This window comes from Microtus pennsylvanicus, chromosome 15, assembly GCF_037038515.1.
Source record: "Microtus pennsylvanicus isolate mMicPen1 chromosome 15, mMicPen1.hap1, whole genome shotgun sequence".
NCBI classification, from domain to species: domain Eukaryota; kingdom Metazoa; phylum Chordata; class Mammalia; order Rodentia; family Cricetidae; genus Microtus; species Microtus pennsylvanicus.
In genome coordinates, this window is record NC_134593.1 from 50,516,637 (window position 1) to 50,537,047 (window position 20,411).

General features: G+C 33.9%; 1 protein-coding gene across 2 annotated transcripts in view; it reads right to left on the minus strand.

Annotated features, from left to right (window-relative positions):
- Positions 1-20,411, minus strand: part of Klhl1 (kelch like family member 1) — a 228,833-nt gene that overhangs the window by 121,009 nt on the left and 87,413 nt on the right. For both annotated transcript variants that reach the window (XM_075949699.1, XM_075949700.1), the window contains exons 2-3: positions 18,237-18,419; positions 7,180-7,316 (exon numbers count right to left, since the gene is read on the minus strand). In XM_075949699.1, coding sequence (XP_075805814.1) covers positions 7,180-7,316; positions 18,237-18,419 — 320 coding nt within the window. The remainder of the gene's footprint in view (positions 1-7,179; positions 7,317-18,236; positions 18,420-20,411) is intronic.

Consider the following 20,411-nt stretch of genomic DNA (forward strand, 5'->3'; position numbering starts at 1 on the left):
TATCCACTCCACCTGGAAAAAGGTGAGAAAATACAAGCCTGTTCTTTATATCATCTTACTGAAGTCTGTTACCTCCTTTCTTCCCTTTTAAAGTAAAGTATATAAGTATGTGGAAAATAAATGCTGGTTGTTCAGTATTCACTGCCTTTCCCTTTCAATGTGGTTTTGTGTTTCTATTTTTTATTTCTTCCATATTTCTCTTTCTTTTGCTTAACAGTTCTAATCCTAATGTCCCTACACTGGAAGGTGTGAATTTGTCATGCTTGGATCCCAACGGATGTTGCCCCAGTGTGTGGCTTATGACATTCCTGTACAGTGAAAGGTTTACCAAAGTTTTAATCCATTCGACCCTATGCTACTAAGAATGTCAATAGTTATATAGTAATTCAGATAATTCCTGTCTGATTAATTGCCAAAAAGGGGCCCTATGGAAATGACTAAGTGATTCAGAATATTGCCAAAATTGTTGGTGTTTCTCCACAAACTGAAGGCAAGCCCCTATTATTTAATACAAATACTACCTAATATATTCAATATTGAGAAGGTGAACCAGTGGCTACCTGAAATCATTACACCTCTTGACTAGTCATCATTGTACTGAAAGCCATGTTTTATGCCATCAAAAGAGAAGGTAAACATTAATACAACTGCAAAATCTTTGGACAATATATATATTGTCCTGACTGCAAGATAACACTGTTGCATTAGTATCACAAAAGTTGTAGAAGTAACCATCCACTGTCTGATCAGGTTTAAGGTCTACTCTGTGAGATGTCTCCCACCCCTCACACAGACTGACTGGCCCTAACCTGATACTAGAAAAAGGGAAAGCAAATACTCCTGTTCTCCCAAATAAATGTAACAATAAAATAAGTCCCAGCCACATTTTGTTATTCTCATAGATCAGTGCTTTGCTGAGCCATCATCAGAGAAGCTTCCTGCTGCAATCGATGAGAACTGATACAGAGGGCAATGTACAGAGTGAGAGACTTTAGAACACTCAGTTCTAAATGAAATGTCTTCATCAAATAATTCCTATCAGAATTCAAGAAGCACTACAGCAGAGTCAGAAAGACTGTGAGAGCAGAATGGATGGATGGCACCGAAGAAGCAAGGTCTTTTAGACATAATAGGGCTGACACACATATGAATACACGAAGACTGTGTCAAACACAAGACCTGCACACGTTTAAGCCAGACAGGGTCAGTGCTGAGGGAAAGTAGAAAGAAACCCCAATCTCCAATATAAAATCTCTAATTGAAACAACATTCAAAGGGAAATTTTATTTTCCCGAATGGAGTTTCAGAAGGTATAAAAACCACTGTGAAGGACAGGGGCACATTCACAAGTAGAGAGCTAAAATAAAATCAACTAACTCAAATGCAATTGTAGGCTCTGTGTCTCTTAATATTTTCATGTTTTTTTCTTTGTTAATCTTTTGCTTGTTTATATCAGTTTTCTGTACCAGCATGTGTGTGCCCGAGTGACTTTATTTCTTTTTATATTTTTATATTATTTTAATATATTTTTATTATTTAATTTTCAGTTCTTTTTCCTTTTGTATGCTTTTCCTTTAACTCTTTTTGTTTATTTTGTTATATTCTAGTAGGTTTGTTCTTCATTACATGTTATTGTTTATTATAATTGTTAACATTTCCACATGACTATTAGTAATATAATGAAAAAAGGTGAGGGTGTTATTTTGATTAGATGGCAAAATAGAAATAATCTTGGAAGAGTCTAGTAAGGGATAACAAAATGAGAATAAATTTTATGAAAAAATGTTTTTAGTAAAAAAAATAAATGATTAAATGAAAGGAAAGGGAAAAGATGCTTATTCAAACTGGTATATACCTTTACTCACTAAAAATCTCCAATATCGCAAGCAGAATTTCTAGAAATTAACTGAAAATCAACTAAAATTTAAAAAATTTTAAGAAGATACTTTGAATATCCTCATCTGTCTAATCACCAGAGTATTACTAACTTGATAACTAACATCATTGCTATAATGAATATAAATTCTCTCTAAGCATCTCAAAGGTATTAGGCTTTGCGAGAAGAAGTGTATGGAGAAGTGTATGATGTTTTCTACTAATAAGAGAAACAGTTTAAATTTCAGATTTTAATTACTATCTCACATGCAACAAATACTTTAGTTTTACAGACACAAAAATAGTAACAAAGTTCATTTCTAATAATATGGTAGACTCCTGCCCAGACCACCGAAGCAGCAGGATGTGATCTGCCTCACTGAAAAAGGTACTGAGCCACATGGCTAACATAGATCAGAAAAATGAGTTAATCAAGATGGGAGAGTTAGTCAGTGAGAGGCTAGAGCTAATGGACCAATCAGCTTATAATTTACGGAGACTTATGTGTGGTTTTCTTTGGGGCTAAACAGTTGTGGGGTACCGGGGCTGGACAAAAACTTCAACAGCAAACAAGCCAGCCCGCTCATGTTACAATCGATGACGTAAGGGTGTGCAAAGAAACATAAGGTTGCTGTCAGTGCTAGATACTTCTTCTTCTTCTTCTTCTTCTTTTTTTTTTTTTTTTTTTTGGTTTTTTGAGACAGGGTTTCTCTGTGGCTTTGAAGCCTGTCCTGGAACTAGCTCTTGTAGACCAGGCTGGTCTCGAACTCAGAGATCAGCCTGCCTCTGCCTCCTGAGTGTTGGGATTAAAGGCGTGCGCCACCACTGCCTGGCTCGCTAGATACTTCTTGTTGCTTTCAGCAGTTTCTTCAATAAAGAAACTTGTAATATAGGCAACTTATATGAAATGCAAGCAGTGATGCTAAATAACCCACCCCAAGTTTGCTTTAGCCTTCATAAGAGGTAAATAACTAGAATCGAAGCTTTTTTAGAGGCCTTGCATTACTTTTTCCCTGTCAGAAAATGAGAGACAAGCTAGCATTAAAGATCAGTGCAAATATGTTTTCTTCCAATCCAAACATAATGTTTAAGGTACCTCAAGATTTGATCAAAAAATGAAATATATGAGAGGAAATAAAAATAGCTCTGATAGTATCAGTCTGCATAGAAAGGAAATGGGCTTTTGGACCTTCACAAGTATCATCAGGAACACCTTCTATTGCCCACATGGTAGATAGCCATGGAGAGACTTTGGAGGAAAGAGAACCACCACAAAGAGCTGGTAATGAGCCTGTGCAGAAGACGAACAGTGTCTTCTGAGAGAAGTGCTAGCAATAGACAATGTCATCAAGGGATATTGTACTGCCACACTCTAATAATATGGTAAACTGTAAAGATTTTTAGTTGTTTCTCTTTTTCATAAAGTTGCCACTCATTTTATTTTAGCTAGTAACACTACTGAACTTCTGGGTTCATAGCATCTAGAAAAAAATTCATATCACTGCTTTGTGTGTTTTTAACTTTTGCTGATTTTTTTCCAATGTCAGTTCAGTTCTTTCTTCTTTTCCAGCATGATTTAGGAAGGGAATACATAGAAAAGGTGGTTTCCAAGCTTTGTGATGCATCAGATTTATCACGTAAACACGGCCTTGTATGGTAGCTTCTACTTGTGGATACTTAAAGTTCTCAAGCACTCAATCATTGAAGACTACATTATTCAACTATTCATAATAGGCTTTCTTTCTTTCTTTCTTTTTTTTTTTTTTTGTATTTTTTCGACACAGGGTTTCTCTGTAGCTTTTGGTTCCTGTCCTGGAACTAGCTCTGCTAGAACAGGCTGGCCCCGAACTCACAGAGATATGCCTGCCTCCGCCTCCCTAGTGCTGGGATTATAGGCATGCGCCACCACTGCCCGGCTCCATAATAGGCTTTCTTAAAACATTTATTTCTATAGCTCAATGGTTTAATTATTTAGTTGTGTGGTTGATTCATATCTTGATTTTAATTGTAGACATTTGTGGACAACATAGAAAAGCTCATCCCCTGTTTCGTCTGTGCTGAATATGTTACTTCTACAAGTAACTGTGAAAACTTAATCTACACGATACTCTTGTCTCTCTGTAGGCTTGACAACTTGAAGCATTAAGAAAATAATCTCAGCTGGGGGGGGGGGTTGCAGAGTAAACAGGAGAAAACGATTTTATAGCCCAGCCCTTTCAAAGCAGGAGTGGGGAATTCCAGGGCATATAGGGAGAGGGGTCATGAATAGGTAACAAAGATGGTGAAGTTCCAAAATGGCTGGCTTATTTTTCATAATTTGAAGAGACAAAAGCCTGAAAGCTGAAATCAAAATTTTACGGTTTCTCTTTGGTTTGTTCTCAGTAAGGCCTTGGCTGATAGACAGACTCATCAAGTTCAAGGCCTGATTAGGACACGTTTATCTAACAGTTGTGGGGCAGGCTTTGTCTTCGTGAGTCCCCCTTCTGTTTTGTGGAGGATCTCGAGCTCTGTCTTGTGCTAAATGTGTTTCCTCGCCCTGAATAAAAGCATTTCTTTGACAGTTGATTCTCTCTGTTCCTGTTTACTGTTTTACCTCTGCTGTCTGTCAAGCTCTACATTAACAGGACTAGGGAGAGGAAAAAGTTAAAGAAAAGATTCTCAAATGAATGATGTTTGCTTTTCTAGTTGCTCATTAATTTTGGGGAATGCATTTAATTTTAAATATGTTCCAAATAGTATTCTGGATCATGGGGATGGCCTGCTTATTAGACAGATTCAGGAATCTCGTATTTTCCTATTTGCAAAAATGAACACATTACTTCTTCTGTTGTTATACATTTTAGATTGTATGTGACAAAGCCAAGTACATATTTGAGAACATTCCTACAATTTCTTTTGTATTACTACATAAACTCATATCTCATTTAGAAAATTGATGTAAACATATATTTGGAATTGGAAGTGTGTCAATCCCATGAAACAAGTATGCTCAGGAGCAAAGCCCATAGTAAAATGTGTCCGGGACCGGCCACAGCGTTAGTGCAGCTGTGAGGAAGGTTTATATCCTTACTTTCTTCGAAAAAAAAAAGAGACATATCTCAGTCATTACTCCCAGCAGGAAGCTTCAACACTTCATCTAACCTTGTGTAACCAGACAGTGAGTGTCCTTTGACCTAGTTTTGCTCTAGGCAAAGATAAATTTGCCAGGGAATAAAAATTGGATACAAGCATCGCGCTTTTCTGTTCCTGAAAGGAACCCTACATGGCCCCTCCCTCATTCTAGTAAATAAGAATATAAATTTAAAATATAACATTTATTTTTTTTCTTTGTTAGAAATTTTCATACATTTATATAATGCATTCTGGTTACCTCACACCTACCTTCTCATATTTTCTTTCCTTCAATATTAATTCTCCCTCTTCTTTTGAAGTCCCCTTCTCATATCCTTTCCTCTTTGTGACCCAGTGATTGTAATACGGGCCATCTTTGTGAGCTTAGTTCTCTGAAGTATCCCTAGAGCCTGGTGGGCTCTTCTGTCATTACAAAAGTGAAGAGATCCTCCCAGAGTGAACTAGTACCCAAAAGTTCATGGGGGTTAGGTATGGTATAGTCAGTAACTCCCCATTCATGCTTATCTGATATGATCGGAATCTATGACGGCCAGTTCAATGGTATAAACAAATTCTTATTAAATTGCAAAGCTCTGAATAGCCCCTCCATTTGGTCATACACCTTGGTCTCCCTAAGAGCATCTACTTCAGAAAATTTAGGAATGCGCATATTTTTCCTCACTTGCTTGGAGCTGGATTTTCGAAAGCTTTATGCCAATACTGCATTCAACTAGTATTTTTCTCAGTGACTTGAGACAAAAGCTTCAGGGTAGTTGGAATGTGTTGAGACTACCCTCTTTAAACAAAGATATACAAAGCTGACTTTCCTCCTGAGAAACCAAGTATACAGGAAAAGGTATCAAGATGTCAGTGCTCTCTTCTTCATCTTGGGGCTTAAATACCTACCCTCTTAGTTCAGTCAGTTTAACACAAATTGAATTAAAGTTTTCTCCAGTAACCCAGACCCAGAAAGACAATTATGTGCTCACTCATAAGTGGTTTTTAAACATAAAACAAAGAAAACCAGCCTACAAATCACAAATCCAGAGAACCTAGACAACAATGAGGACCCTAAGAGAGACATACATGGAACTAATTTACATATGAAGTAGAAAAAGATAAGATCTTCTGAGTAAATTGCTAGCATGGGGACCATGAGAAAGGGTAGAAGGGGAGGGTAGAGGCAGGGAGAGGAGCAGAGAAACATGTAGTGCTCAATAAAATCAATGAAAAATATATGTCATATAAGGTATTAGAAAAATATTACATGAAAAGGCAGAGTTCAAATTCATACAAGAGACTCAAAGGAAAAAAAAGAGCCTTCAAAATGTCTTAGATTTTTATAGTGAAAGTTTTGCTTTGTATAATCATATTTTAAGATTATTGAGACCACAAATGTCATATTTCACATTCTATCAATGAATCTGATTTCAAATTCTATTTTCAAGGTTCATAGATTTGTTTTTAGCATTTATTTTTATATATCCCTTGAGATATATCACTTTTTTTCTCTTAACTCATCTGTTTACTTAAATTGTAATCTTCTGGGAAGGAAAGAGCTGACTTATTTATTAAAGTTTTCTCCTTAATTACAGCTCCGAATTACACATTGAACAATATTCACCAAAAATGGAATTTACAACAGTGTCTAACTTGAAATAACATAACATCCAGCATAATATATATATAGTAAATTAAGCTATTCTACAAACTATAGAAACCATAATTTTCCCTTTCAGTTAAGCTGCTATGGCAAATAAAAATTAGCATTTAATTAGCACAAGAAAAATGTGAATTGTTTTAACACATATTGCTGGAAAGGAAAAAAAAATCTCTTTATAATTTTAATGTTCTGACCAACTATGGAGATAAGCAAATTTCTGTTTAATGATTAATTCTCTGATTATTTATTTCTAAACTTCTTTCAAAAATTTTAATTTTAAACATGTATTAATCCTGTGTAAATATGGTGTTGAATATCAAAAATGAATACCTTTATACATCTGTGATATCACTAAGTAGAAAATCTGATATTCTTTTCTTTTATATTGTCTGCAACTGAAAGTTTAAGGATAAAATGCCAGCTGAGTTTTAGTTTTGAAAGACTTAATGTCAATGTGAAAACAAGCATGTTATCGATATGATGTTATCTATATGATGTTATCGATATGATGCACGGTTCTTTTACTGTACCTGTGTATGCAAATTGCACAAGATCCCACAGTGCATTTGGGTCTATGCCTTCCATCTTGATCTCCTCTTGCTTGGCTTCACAAACATCACTTGTAAACATGGCAGCAAAATAGTCAGAGACAGAACTCAGAACAAGCCTGAAAGAGTCATAGGGTCTATTTTAGCCAATGGACATACAGCACAGAACAATGAGTTCACCAGACATAACACGGAGCAAAGAATCAGCACAATTGTTTTGTTGGTCATGGTTGCATCTCCTAGTTCCTGTAGACATATATGCAAGCGCATTTGTTGTATAGTATATTGACAGAATCCTTTGGCTATATATAAAGTAATTTTATAGATGACTCACAAATTAGTTTATTAAATTATGTGATACCTAACCCTGATTTCTTCAGTACATCCACAAAATTCATTTCCACTGGCATGGAAGCTCTCCTTTTATGCTTGTTTCTGTGTCTAATTTACAGCTTTGTTGGCACTGCATTTTTTTCTTTATTTTTATTATAATTCATTAATTTAAAATGACAGTATCCTTTTTTTACTTGAAATACTTTGAAAACATACAGTTCTTTTGACTCTGATACTCATTTCTTTAGTTGAATAATCATATAAAGTGCAAAATAGAATTTCTTTCAAGTGTTAAGAAAAATGAAATCATAATCCACAGGAAAGTAAATGGAACTACAAAATGTTGCACTGGGCCGGGTAACCTCGGCACAGAAAGGCAAGTGCCATATACTGTAACTCCTGTGTGCATCTTAGTTTCCAAGTAGTAGATCTCTCAAGCTGAAGTGAGATATGTCAGGAAGCAAGAAGATTAGAGACAGAGTGGGGTAGAAGAATATGTGGTGAATATAGTGCCAATGCATCACATATATTAATGAAATTTTTCAACAGAATTACATTTAAAAACAACTAAATAGGGGCTGGAGAAGAGATTGCTCAGTGATTAAGCACAGCCTCCCCGGCTCTTCTGGAGTGCCTAGTTTCAAGTCCCAGCAACCATGACAGCTAACAATTGTCTGTAATTTGATAAATTCAAGGAAATTATCCCTTCTCCTGCCTGCTTTAGACACTAGGCAAACATGTGGTACACACACAAAATGCAATGAATAAAATAAAATGAATTATTGAAAAAAGTAAATTAAATAATAGAAATTATACTTTCAAAAGTACAGTGTAAAGTGTACCCAATGACCCATTTAAAATTAAGCTATGCATTACCTTTCGCCAGCATAAGAGGTTATGATTTGCTTCGTTAGCCAACATTAATCTGTCCCCAGACACATTTGTGCTACATAATGACCACTATATGAAATTTTAACAAAATAACTTTGCTTGCTGCTCTCTGTTTCATCAAGAATTTAAAACTGTGATGTGCATTTGATAGTAAAATGTATTAATTTCAACTTTTTTCTTAATATTTGTCATTTGTTTTTGAAGCAGGCTCAATCCTGTCAGTCAAAGAATATGTTCTCTTTAGACCTTTTATAGTGTAGCTCTGAAGACACTCCATTATCCTAGCTTTCATTAATCAGAATTCTTTTTCTAGTTTCATCTGCAATAACTTATAACATTCTTTTAGTTAACGAAGGAGTCTAGATTTATTTCATTTATTTGGGAAGAGACTGTTTAATTTTGTTATCATCTAGACTCTATTGGTCTTTTAAAAATTAGATTTCAAATTTAGTGTTTTTCTGATGTAATATGTCATATATTTATATTTTTTCTATTTCTCTTATATTTTAATAGTTTTTACAGTGAAAAACATACATATTTTAACCCAACATACTTTTACTCTAATTTTCTTAACATAGGTAATAGTTAGGTTGACCACTTGCAACCAAAGATTAAAATTTATTTTCATATATTTGTCACCTTTTATACAATTCACTCACTGTGTCTAACAAAATTTGTGTTTTAGAAATTTAAAATATCTTATAGTGTAAGCTGTAATTTGTTTGATATTGAGCATTTATTGTTTACTATAGCTTACTTTACGTGATTTCAAGTTATTAAAAATAAATCATTTGCTATTTTTATATACCAATAACAAAATTACTTATTTTCTATTGTCACGTTTATATCATTTTTGATTATTTAAATCCAAATCTTCGCTACGGGGTAAGTTTGCATTGTATAAGACATATCACATCACCCTTCTCCTCAAGTGGAAACTACGGGAGAAACGTTATAACATTTTATTATTATTTTTTTGTTTAAAGTTTCTATCTTTCCCTTTTTTAGTTTAGTTTGTCAATATGTTTTTCTCTCTGGAAGGAAGGGAAGGGAAACTTTTAGAGAGAGAGCTTCTCTATATAACAGATCTGGTTTTCCTGGAACTTGCTTTGTCACCCAGCTATGCTTTCCTCACACTCACAGAGATCGACCTGACTCTTCCTCTCAAGTGTTGGGTTTAAAGGTGTGCAACAACACCCCCTGGCTGGTATGTATTCATTTTTTAAGTTAAAACTTAGGGCATGTTCAGTTTTGTGTAAGTATAGTAAATTTTAATAATATTTTACATTGTTTTTTTAATTATGATATCCTTAGGCAATTTTATTTATCTCTCCATCCCCTCTATGGGTACAGTTTTTTTTTTCTCAAATTTATTTTGAATAGTTTGGCATTTGCAATTAGAATCACAGTTTTATGAAGACTTTTAAACAAAACTGTAAATATTTTATTCTAATAGTTTGTTGTATATTTATTAATCTTAAGAGCATTCATTTACTTTCAACATCCCTTTTGAAAGCATAACTTTTAAAAATATATTTAGAAATAAATGTGACAGTATATTTTTATTTATAATATGAAAATAATAATGATAAAAGGAAAATAATATGAATCGTAGTTAAAAGGAAGTTTTCACAGCACAGAAGTAGCTCAAAGTTTGTGGTAATGTACTAGAAATCTATGCATTCTGAGGGTTATCAAGAAAAGTTTACTCACAGACTCAACATGGAATTACAATTTTAGCCAGCTAATTTTATTTTTTATTTTTATTATAATGACTTTTTATTGTTCTTATTTAGGTATATATTTTCCTCTGCTCCCCTCCTATTTTACTTTCTCTCATGATCACCATGCTCACAATTTACACAGGAGATCTTATAATTTTCTACTTTCCATGTAGATTAGCTCTATGTATGTCTCTCTCTGGGTCTTCTTTTGTGTATAGGTTCTCTGGGGGTTGTGAATTGTAGGCTGATGTAGGCTGTTTTTTTTTTTTTTCTTTTGTCTTATGTCTAAAAGCCATCAGTGTTTTTGATCTTGGCCATTTTCACAGGTGTAAGATGGAATCCCAGGGTTGTTTTGATTTGCATTTCTCTGATGGCTAAGGATGTTGAGCATTTCCTCAAGTGTCTGTCAGCCCTTTTAGATTTGTGTGCTGAGAGTTCTCTGTTTAGGGATCTCCATGCCATTGCGTAGGTAAAATTAACATAGCAAAATGGCAATCTTACCAAAAACAATCAACAAATTCAATGCAAAGCCCACCAAAATACAAGCAAAATTCGTCACAGAGCTTGAAAGAATGATACTCAGCTTTTTTAAGGAAAAGCAAAAAAAAGAACCCAGTATAGCCAAAACAATCCTGTACAATAAAGGAACTTCTGGAGGCATCACAATCCCAGATTTTAAACTCTACTACAGAGATAAAGTACTGAAAACATCCTGGTATTGGCATAAAAACAGACAGGAGGACCAATGTAACCAAATTGAAGACCCAGATATTAACCAACACACCTACAAACACCTGATTTTTGAGAAAGAAGCAATAAATAAACAATGAAAAAAGAAAGCATATTCAACAAATGGTGGTGGCATAACTGGATATCAACATGTAGAAGAATGAAAATAGATCCATATCTCTCACCATGTTCAAAACTCAAGTCCAATGGATCACAGACTCAACATAAACCCAAACACACTGAACCTCATAGAAAAAAAAAAAAAGCTAGGAAGGACACCTGAACACAGTGGCATACAGAACACTTCCTAAATATAACCTCAGCAGCAAAAACACTGAGAGTAATAATTAATAAATATGGCCTCCAGAACCTCCAGAAACTGAGAAGATTCTTTAAAGCACAGGACACAGTCAACAAAGACGAAATGTCAGCCTACAGAATGGGAAAAGATCTTCACCAACCCCACCTCAGACAGAGGGCTGATCTCCAAAATATACAAAGACCTCACAAAATTGGTGATCAAAAAAAAAAAAAAAAAAAACAAATAATACAATAGAAAGATAGGTTCCAGGCCTAAAGAGCTGGCTAGTTTTATGTCAACTTGACCTAGCTGTAAGCATCTGATAGGAGAGAACCTCAATTGAGAAAACACCTCCAAGAGATCAGGGGGTAACCAGACAAACCTCTAGGGCTTTTTAATTTAGTAGTTGTCAGTGGACTAGTGTTTAGCTCATTTTAGATGGGAATACACCTGGGCAGGTGGTCCTTGGTTTTGTGGGAAAGCAAACTGAGCAAGTCGTGAAGAGCAAGACAGTAATCAGTATTCCTCCATGGTCTCTGCATCAGCACCTTCTTCTATGTTCCTGCCTTGTTTGATTTTCTCTCCCGACTTACTTTCATGATTATGGTGGTGGTACTAGCTGTGGTGGTGGCAATGAATAGTGTAATGAAAGGGTAAGCTGAGTAAACCTTTTATTCCCCAAGTTGCCTTGGTCATGGTGTTTAATCACAGCAATAGTAACCCTAAGAAAAAAATAGGAAAAAGGGGACATAAAAAGCCATAACATTAGATAGGAATAAAATATACTTATACAGATTCTTAGTTCTTCACATAAAAATACTTATATGCTTTATGTTTGTGTTTGTGTGTGTAGATTAAGGAAACCTTGTAAAAAGAAAAGAAAAAGAGAAGTAAAACATAACAAATAAAAGATAAGACTTCATGCTTATGAATAAAAGGAAACACATAAAACTAACGGGCTTATCAACGGAATGCATTTTGGTGCTCACATGAATAGGTGAATTTTGGCATTTTTTTTAACCTCTAAGAAAGCTATGAGGAAAATGAATTACTCTAATGAAATTTTTTTCTGAAACTTTTATCATGTAGTTTCACCTGCTATGTTCTTTAAATTCTATTTAATATGACTCAGGGTCTGTTGTTAAACAACATGCACAGAAAGATACATTACCTGTTTAAAAAAATAAATATCTTAATAATGTGATTATATACTTAAGAAGCATCTTCTAGAATTTATAAAATTGGAAGTTTCGTTAGTTTCACATTAATGCTTAGGATACTAGCATATTAGAAGCAGTTAAATTTATCACATTTCGTGCATTTGGTTGGGCATTAGAAACTTGCAAATATTGATATTTTCAAACATTGACAAAATGGTTAAGATACAAAAAAACTAAATTCATGCCAACTGGTCATGCCTACTTTCTCACATTTTGAGATTTTTAAGGCAGGAGAATCACCAGATCTGGTTATGTAACATTAGCAGATAATAAATAGAGGTAGGCTAGAGAGTTGGCTCACTCAACAGTTAAGAGCCTGACTACTCTTTCACAGAAAATGACTTTGATTCCTAGTATCCACACGGCAGCTCACAGTCACCTACAGATCCAATTTTAGGGAATCTGATGTCCTCTTTTAACTTTTGAAGATCGTAGGCACATATGTAATGTAAAGACATACACGCAGGCAAAGCATTCTTCTGTTGTGGAATATAGCTTAAACTATGTAAAGATGCATTGCATTTGTTTATGCTGCATTTGTTTAATGACATAAAGATGTGTTGTTTTGATGTTCTAAGACACCCGGTTGGTTTAATAAAAAAATGAATGGGCAATAGTGAGGCAGTGGAGGAATAGGTGGCACTGGTGGGCAGAGAGAATAGATAGGAGAGGTAATCTAGGCTCAAGGAAGAAGAGAGGATAAGGGAGAAGTGTGGGAGACTCTGGGAGCCAGCCAGCCAGGAAGTCATGGAAGAAGCAGGAAAAATAGGACATACAGAGTCTGGAAAAGTAAATGGCCCAAGGCAAAATGTAGATGAAGAGAAACAGTTTGAATTAAGTAACAAGAGCTTGTGGGACAAACATAAGATAAGGCTGAGCATTCATAACTAATAAAAATTTCCATGTCATGATTTGGGGCTGATAGTCTGAGGAAACCTGATACATACTTACATATTAAAGTAATGTCAATAATATAATAACAATTAATTTTATTTAAAAAGCATAGCAATAAACAAATATTAAATCTAGCCAATTAAATAAATGTGTGATAATTGATCAGTTTTATCAAAGTGATATTGCTATCTCCATAAATATCTGAATACATCTCTATAAGCATGAGTATTTCAACATAAACCCAATCAGCTTGTATTTACACACAGGAAGGTCACATTTTGAAGAGCAAAATATTTTGTGACATACAGTGTGCAAGTTTAAATCATCAAATGAAATCTTCTCTATCAGCTCAAGGAAAATCTTTCCAGCTCCACAATAGACATATATTAAGATGAATCCTGCACTTAGACTTACTGACACAGAAGATTTGAATTAGAGTCTAGGATTTAATGTTTGGCAACAACCCAACATGTGTTTATTCAGCTGCAGTTACTCCAAGGGAATCTGGGGCAAAAATTGCATCAGTGAGAGAAAATCTCTTATTGGGTCACTAAATTCTTTGCAAACCTATTAAAGATTCCTATGTTCCACTTCAGTTTACTATGGTGTTTGAAACTGTCAAGCTCCCTCTTTTTAAAACCATCTTTTAGTTATAGAGCAGTGGTGAATTTCTTATCTCAGCTTTACCTCTTAGTCGGTGACTTCTCTTTCTTTTACTCCTGACCCTTTCTTTGTCAAATGCAGTGCACTTCTGTGCTTTTCCTTAATATTAGCTTTTGCAAAACCACTCTTTAGAACCGCTTTAATAATCTGTGCTATGATTCGAAATTTAACTGTTCTGCCACAGTGCAATTCAAAATATGGCCAAATGTCACACCAGCATTTAACTGTCTTCAGAATAAATTCACAGTGCTCTGCCTGGTAATTTTCTTAGATTCACTTATTCTTATGTCCGATTGTTATGGCATTAGGAATCTTCCAGGTGGTATGAATGAAGTTTTTAATCATGTTTCCCTGAACTCCTTTCCCTATTTTAAATACCATCATTCTGATTGTCTAGGTTTTCTATATCTTCTTTCTAAGGCAGAGACATTCTGGGTCAGTGTCAGCATTACCCATTTGCTTACTTTAAATACAACACAAACTCACCTTCTCTTTGTCTGTCTTTCCTATGTCCTATTTGTAAGGCAGAGACATTCTGGTTAGTCTTAACTTTACCCAAAGGAAGCAAGACATTTCTTCCAAAAGGCTCCATTGTCCCAGCAAGAGTGATCTGAATCCTTTGCCATTGAAAGCCTCATGCTCTGAGCACTTCATCCTTCAGCCTCCACACACTCCTCATCTCTAGGCAAGGAATGGATCAAGCACTAATACACCAGTGCCTAAAATTCACTCTGTGAAGCACACTGTATCTATCTGCACGAAGAAAATCCTCCATCTCTGTGGAAGACTGAAGGAGGCACAAGGTACTTGAAGTAGATAAAGGAATTTACTATCATTCACTACTGGGTTAAAACTGAGTATTATTGGTCAAACATATTGTGTTGTAAACATAGACTTTATATTATGTGGATATGACAATTCTACTTCTTTTCTTTTTTTTTTTTTCTGAGACAGGGGTTTTCATTAGTTATGGAGCCAGTTCTGGAACTTGCTCTGTAGACCAGGCTGGACTTGAACTCACAGAGATCCGCCTGCCTCTGCCTCCTGACAGCTGGGATTAAAGGCATGTACCAACCGCACCTGGGCATGACAATTATTTTTAATGGAAGAATATTGAATAAACTCTTACCATATGACTGATACAACCTACGGAATTTGGCTTTAGTGTTTTCTCAAGTGTTTAGAATTTTTGCATAATGATAAGATTATGTGAAATATTAATGAGTTTTATTTTTCAAATAATGAAATTATTAAATTATCTTCTAATTTAGACTTTAGAATGTAGTATCTAAACACCAATAATACTAAATCTAAGAACTATGCTTTTGTCAATTTTTTTTCTGTTTTATCTTTCTCATCCACTTCTTTTCTCTTCAACTCCCTCCTGCATTTCTCTCCTTTCTTCTTTACTTCACTTTCTAACCATAATCTTAGATGTTTGAGAATATGTTCTTTGAAGAAAAAGTATTTTTGTTAATTCATATGCCAATAATTAAAATATATATTTTTTGGATTGAGATTATCTTGATCTAAATTCTAACAGATCCCATACTCTGAAAACAGTTCAATTATTTAATATAAGCCATTTTCTTTCATTATAAGATGGAAGGAATCATAATTATTTATACTGCTTGCTTATGAAGGCACATATAGGTAATAAATATACTTTTGAAATTCAATAATTTGAATATTAGTTTTATCCAAAGATTGAAAGCACAGCATGATTTATATAGAAACCCAGAATTTCAAATCATAGAATTAGATTTTCTTGTCCCAGTCAAACATGAACATCTTATTATCATTTAAATTATCATTTCATCAATCTATAACTAGATAGATCAAATAAATACATTTTTCAAACAGATACATGACAACCTACCCTTCATTTCCCTCTTTAGACCCTATTATTATGAATAAGCTTGGAAGTTTATGGTATATGATCATCCATCATCTTACTAATAATAATCAAACTTATTGACTTCTTCTCTTTGTATAACAGATTACCCTAAACTACTGATGACAATATATGATTATCTTAGTATTTTTCATAGTATCAAACCATGAATAAAGTCAGTATTTTTAAAACAATACTTTGAAATTAAAATAAAATTGCATCATTTCCTCTTTCGCATTTATCCCTCCTAATTCTCCCATATATACATTCCTCGCTATCTTGCAAATTCATAGCCTTTTTAAAATTGTTATGTATATTTGTGTGTTTAAATATGGATATATGGTATAAATGCAAACTTCTCAGTATGTTTATTTATCACTAAGGTATTATTAGCCCTTTAGAGCTTTCCATTTAAAGAAACTTAGACTTGTATTAAATTACGTATGTGCAAAATCATGACACTTTAGAAGTCTAAGTAACTGTGGCCATATAGTTAGAAACTACCATAAGCTATAAAGAACATTATCCTTACTTGCTTCCCAGATTTTAAAGTTAAGTTCTTGTTGCCATAGACACCACACACTTCAGATACACAACTTAGAACAATCCATCTGAAACTTCCCTGGAAATCTGGTCTTTCAGATCTGCCTCTCAATTTGTTTTGCACATTAACATAAAAATGAAAATGTCTTGTGTTTTTAAACAAATATACATAAAATTATGAATTAATTATTAGAATGAAGCAAATTTATTCAGATAAAATAATAATAGAAATAAACCTGACAAATATAGCTAAAATTTTAAGTATATTCTATATAAATATAGATTAAGAATTATTTGCATTTTTCATACATATTGCATGATACATTTCTATCAATAATGGCAAACATTTCTTATTCTTAATTAGTTTCTAGTAAATGACATTTCAGTTTCATAGTAATATTTTGAAAATAATTGGACATAGTAAATTACTGTATTTCTCATCATGGGTAAAAATTTGTGTTGCATATTATTTGTGTGTGTGTATTTGTATGTATGTATATGAATGTGTCTGCATGTGATATGCATATCTGCCCTTCATAGATATTATACACACAATACTGATTAATTTTTAAGTGTATAGGAATACTATCGAAAAGATTTCACCATTTGGATATTTTTTTCTTTTTATTAACTTTATATTACATGAAATTGTCATGGAAATCTAAAATTAAAACTTCTTTTTCTCTTCTGACTTAATTTTCTGGAGAAAAAAAAGAAAAACACCTTTTTCTCTTGCTATCTACATGGAATTGGATTCAGTTTCCCCATTGATGCATAAATGCATTATTATGAAAATATTTACTAAATTCTAAGGGACTGGAAATTTTGCTGGACCTCACATCAATAGTTCATAATACACGGTAGAATAACATTAGGTGTAAGGGAGCTATCCTTCTGTCAACTCCAACTGTTTCTTTTATGTGCCTTTAAGAAAGCAAAGGAACAACCAGTATTATTACTTGCTTAGGATTTCCATGTTGTCAGTTTCTACACCATAGTTACAGTATTACTATGTACTCTTTCATGCCCTGACCCAATCAATTCATGTGTGTCATTCGTTGACTTAAGAAAATACAGAAGATAACGACAATTTTCTAAAACCTATTATTAAAAAAATGATACAATATTTATGAATATTGGTTGATAAAAATATTTGTTTTCTGGATCAGTTGGGATCAGTTGGAGACAGTGACTCAATCTCTCACAAAACTCTTTGAAAATATCTATAATATATATATATATATATATATATATATATATATATATATATATATATATCTTCCTTCCCTATGGGATTCTTTCTATGATCTTCAATACAGTTAGAGTGATGTTCTCTGTTAGGGAACAGCACACAGTCATAAGATGGACATATACAAAGACAGACAGGGACAAGGAAGAGACAGATTCACAAGACAACCTTCTTCAGGCAGTCACAAACTCAAACTGATGTAACAGATAGAGAATAGAAGACATGAGAGCATGAATAGAGAATTTAGATCCCGATTGGCTCTTCATTAAATCACCTTGAGTGAAAGTGCTTTTATTTATTTTCTTAATGCAACGGCAATGAATTATTAGTAATTCAGAGTTAACCACTAAGACATATAGTATACACAAGTATGCATATTATTATAGGAATATTTATTTTTAAGTCTTTAGATTTATTTTGTTTATGAATAGTTAAATAGTTAAATTATATTGTTAGTTCCCCTCAACGTGAAGTAACAGTACAACAACCCAAGTTCTCTGAAAACTTATGGTTCCTTCTTACTATAATGCTCCAAATTCTGAAGGCTAGACAACAACTCTTATAAATATGCACAATTCCAATACTGACATGCCCGTACCTATGAGCAGGTATTTTTCGATTCCCAACAATTAGGATGACATCACAGAGCTGTTGTTGCTTTAAATAATTCTCCATCTTTCTAAATGATTGCTCAGCATGATGAACAGCTTGATAGAATTCTTCAGAGCTACTGGAATCCAAATCACTTTGAGGTGTCAGTGAGTGACTAGTCGCTGTCAACCTATAAATCACACACAGAGACAGAAAGATGATGTTTATAAAGTGTCAGTAATGGTCTAGAGAGTTCTGTCCAGTTTTACAATTTAGGAAACTTTATTTAAAGATATGTTCATGGAAATCAGGTAAAAAAATCATAGAACTTTTAAATAAAATTATTTGTTTTAGGAAGCAGTAAATGAATTGAAAACAATGTATTTTCTTGGCTTAAAATGTGACTTAAAATAAATTTTCGTTATAAAAATATCAAGTAAGTGAATCTGAAAAGTGTCAAAAATAGTATATTGATTAAATATTTATTCAAAAATTTATTATTGTTGGACATTAAAATGTGTTTAAAAGTTTTGTGATCTACCAACGAGAATACTAAGCCACAATAAACCTAAGAAATCTTTCTATCTTACTGGGCAACACTAGTAAACCGGAAAGTCATTGCAATAAGAGAAGTATGCGAGCTCACAAAGACAGCTGTCGTAAATTCTTACTCATATGAAGATTCTAATAAAGAAAAACCTCATGCAATGTGAAAATAAAATGATTGTGATTAGAGGCTAGAGACATGAAAGGTAAAAAGTGGTGGTAAATGTTTGCCAGTAAGTACAAAATGACAGTAGTATAGAAAGCTGAAGTTGTGTGACTCGGGTACACAGGTAAAGGCTATAGTTGACGAATCACGTCATCAGGAGAAAATTTTGAATACTCTGCTACAAAATGATGAATGATTGACATAATGAATATACTTATTAGCTTTGTTCTATCAATTCATAAGTTATGCCTATTAAAAGTTCATAGTATGCCTCATAAACTTTTATGATAATGCTTCATTTAAATTTTCTTAGCATTATTATTGCACTTTAACTTCCATAATCAATACAAATAAAACTCTATTAAAAACTATGTTTCATAATAAATTCAATGCAAAACTACAAGTACTTTAAATTTTAGAAGTTGGTAAAAACAAACAAAGAACAACAACAAAAAGAAAGCTTGTGATATCCTTGTTTTAGAACATGACCAAAATTAACAAGGATATTGCAAGGAATTAGTTGTAAATATCTTCAACACACTAGCAAAACTCTTGAGCAAAATATTGGCAATGGAAATAAAAAGTCTTCAATAAGGAGGAGGGGCTTGGCGCTACCTTAACTTGGTACACCATACTTTGTTGACTCCCCAAAGGAGGACTTACCTGCTCTGAGGAGTGAATGGTGGGTGGGATTGAGGTAGACAGGAGGGAGGGAGAGAGGGAAAGAGGGAGGGAGGGAGGGAGGGAGGGAGGGAGGGAGGGAGGGAGGGAAAGAGGGAGGGAGGGAGGGAGGGAGGGAAAGAGGGAGGGAGGGAAAGAGGGAGGGAGGGAAAGAGGGAGGGAGGGAGGGAGGGAGAGGGAACGGGGGTAGGATGTAAAATTTTACAACTTTTACATATTTTCTTATTTAAAAAATAAAAATGTCATGTATCAGAATTAATACTGAGTTAATTGATTAACTCATTTTAATTATAGAAAGGCAGCTGGCCCATCATAATCAAATTTCCTATCGATTTAAACTTCTTTTCCATTGAGATTGAGAATGAGATTAATAGGTTCCTTGTTCAACCAGCTTTGGCAGTCCTGTAGAACACAACATGAAGCGAAGTAAAGCTGTTATTGATAGGGAAGGTGAATAGACGTTATCAACTAGAAAAGATGCTTCTGTGGGTCTAGAGGAGTCAAAAGAATTCACAGAATGTCTACTACACATGAATTCATTAAAATTATGGGTTATTTGTTATGGCATTATTCATCTTTCCACTAATATTATTTTTAGAGACTTTTCAAGTCTCCCTTTAAATATGTGAAACTAGAACAAGTTTTGCTCTGCCACATATTTCTTTTTTCAAATATTTACAATCCATAAGTGCCAGAGAAGCAGCATGATTCAGGACATGTTTTAAAAATCTGGTACAAGTAGGCATCATTACAGCACACTGCCACGCAAGAGCATGCCGTTTGGAGATT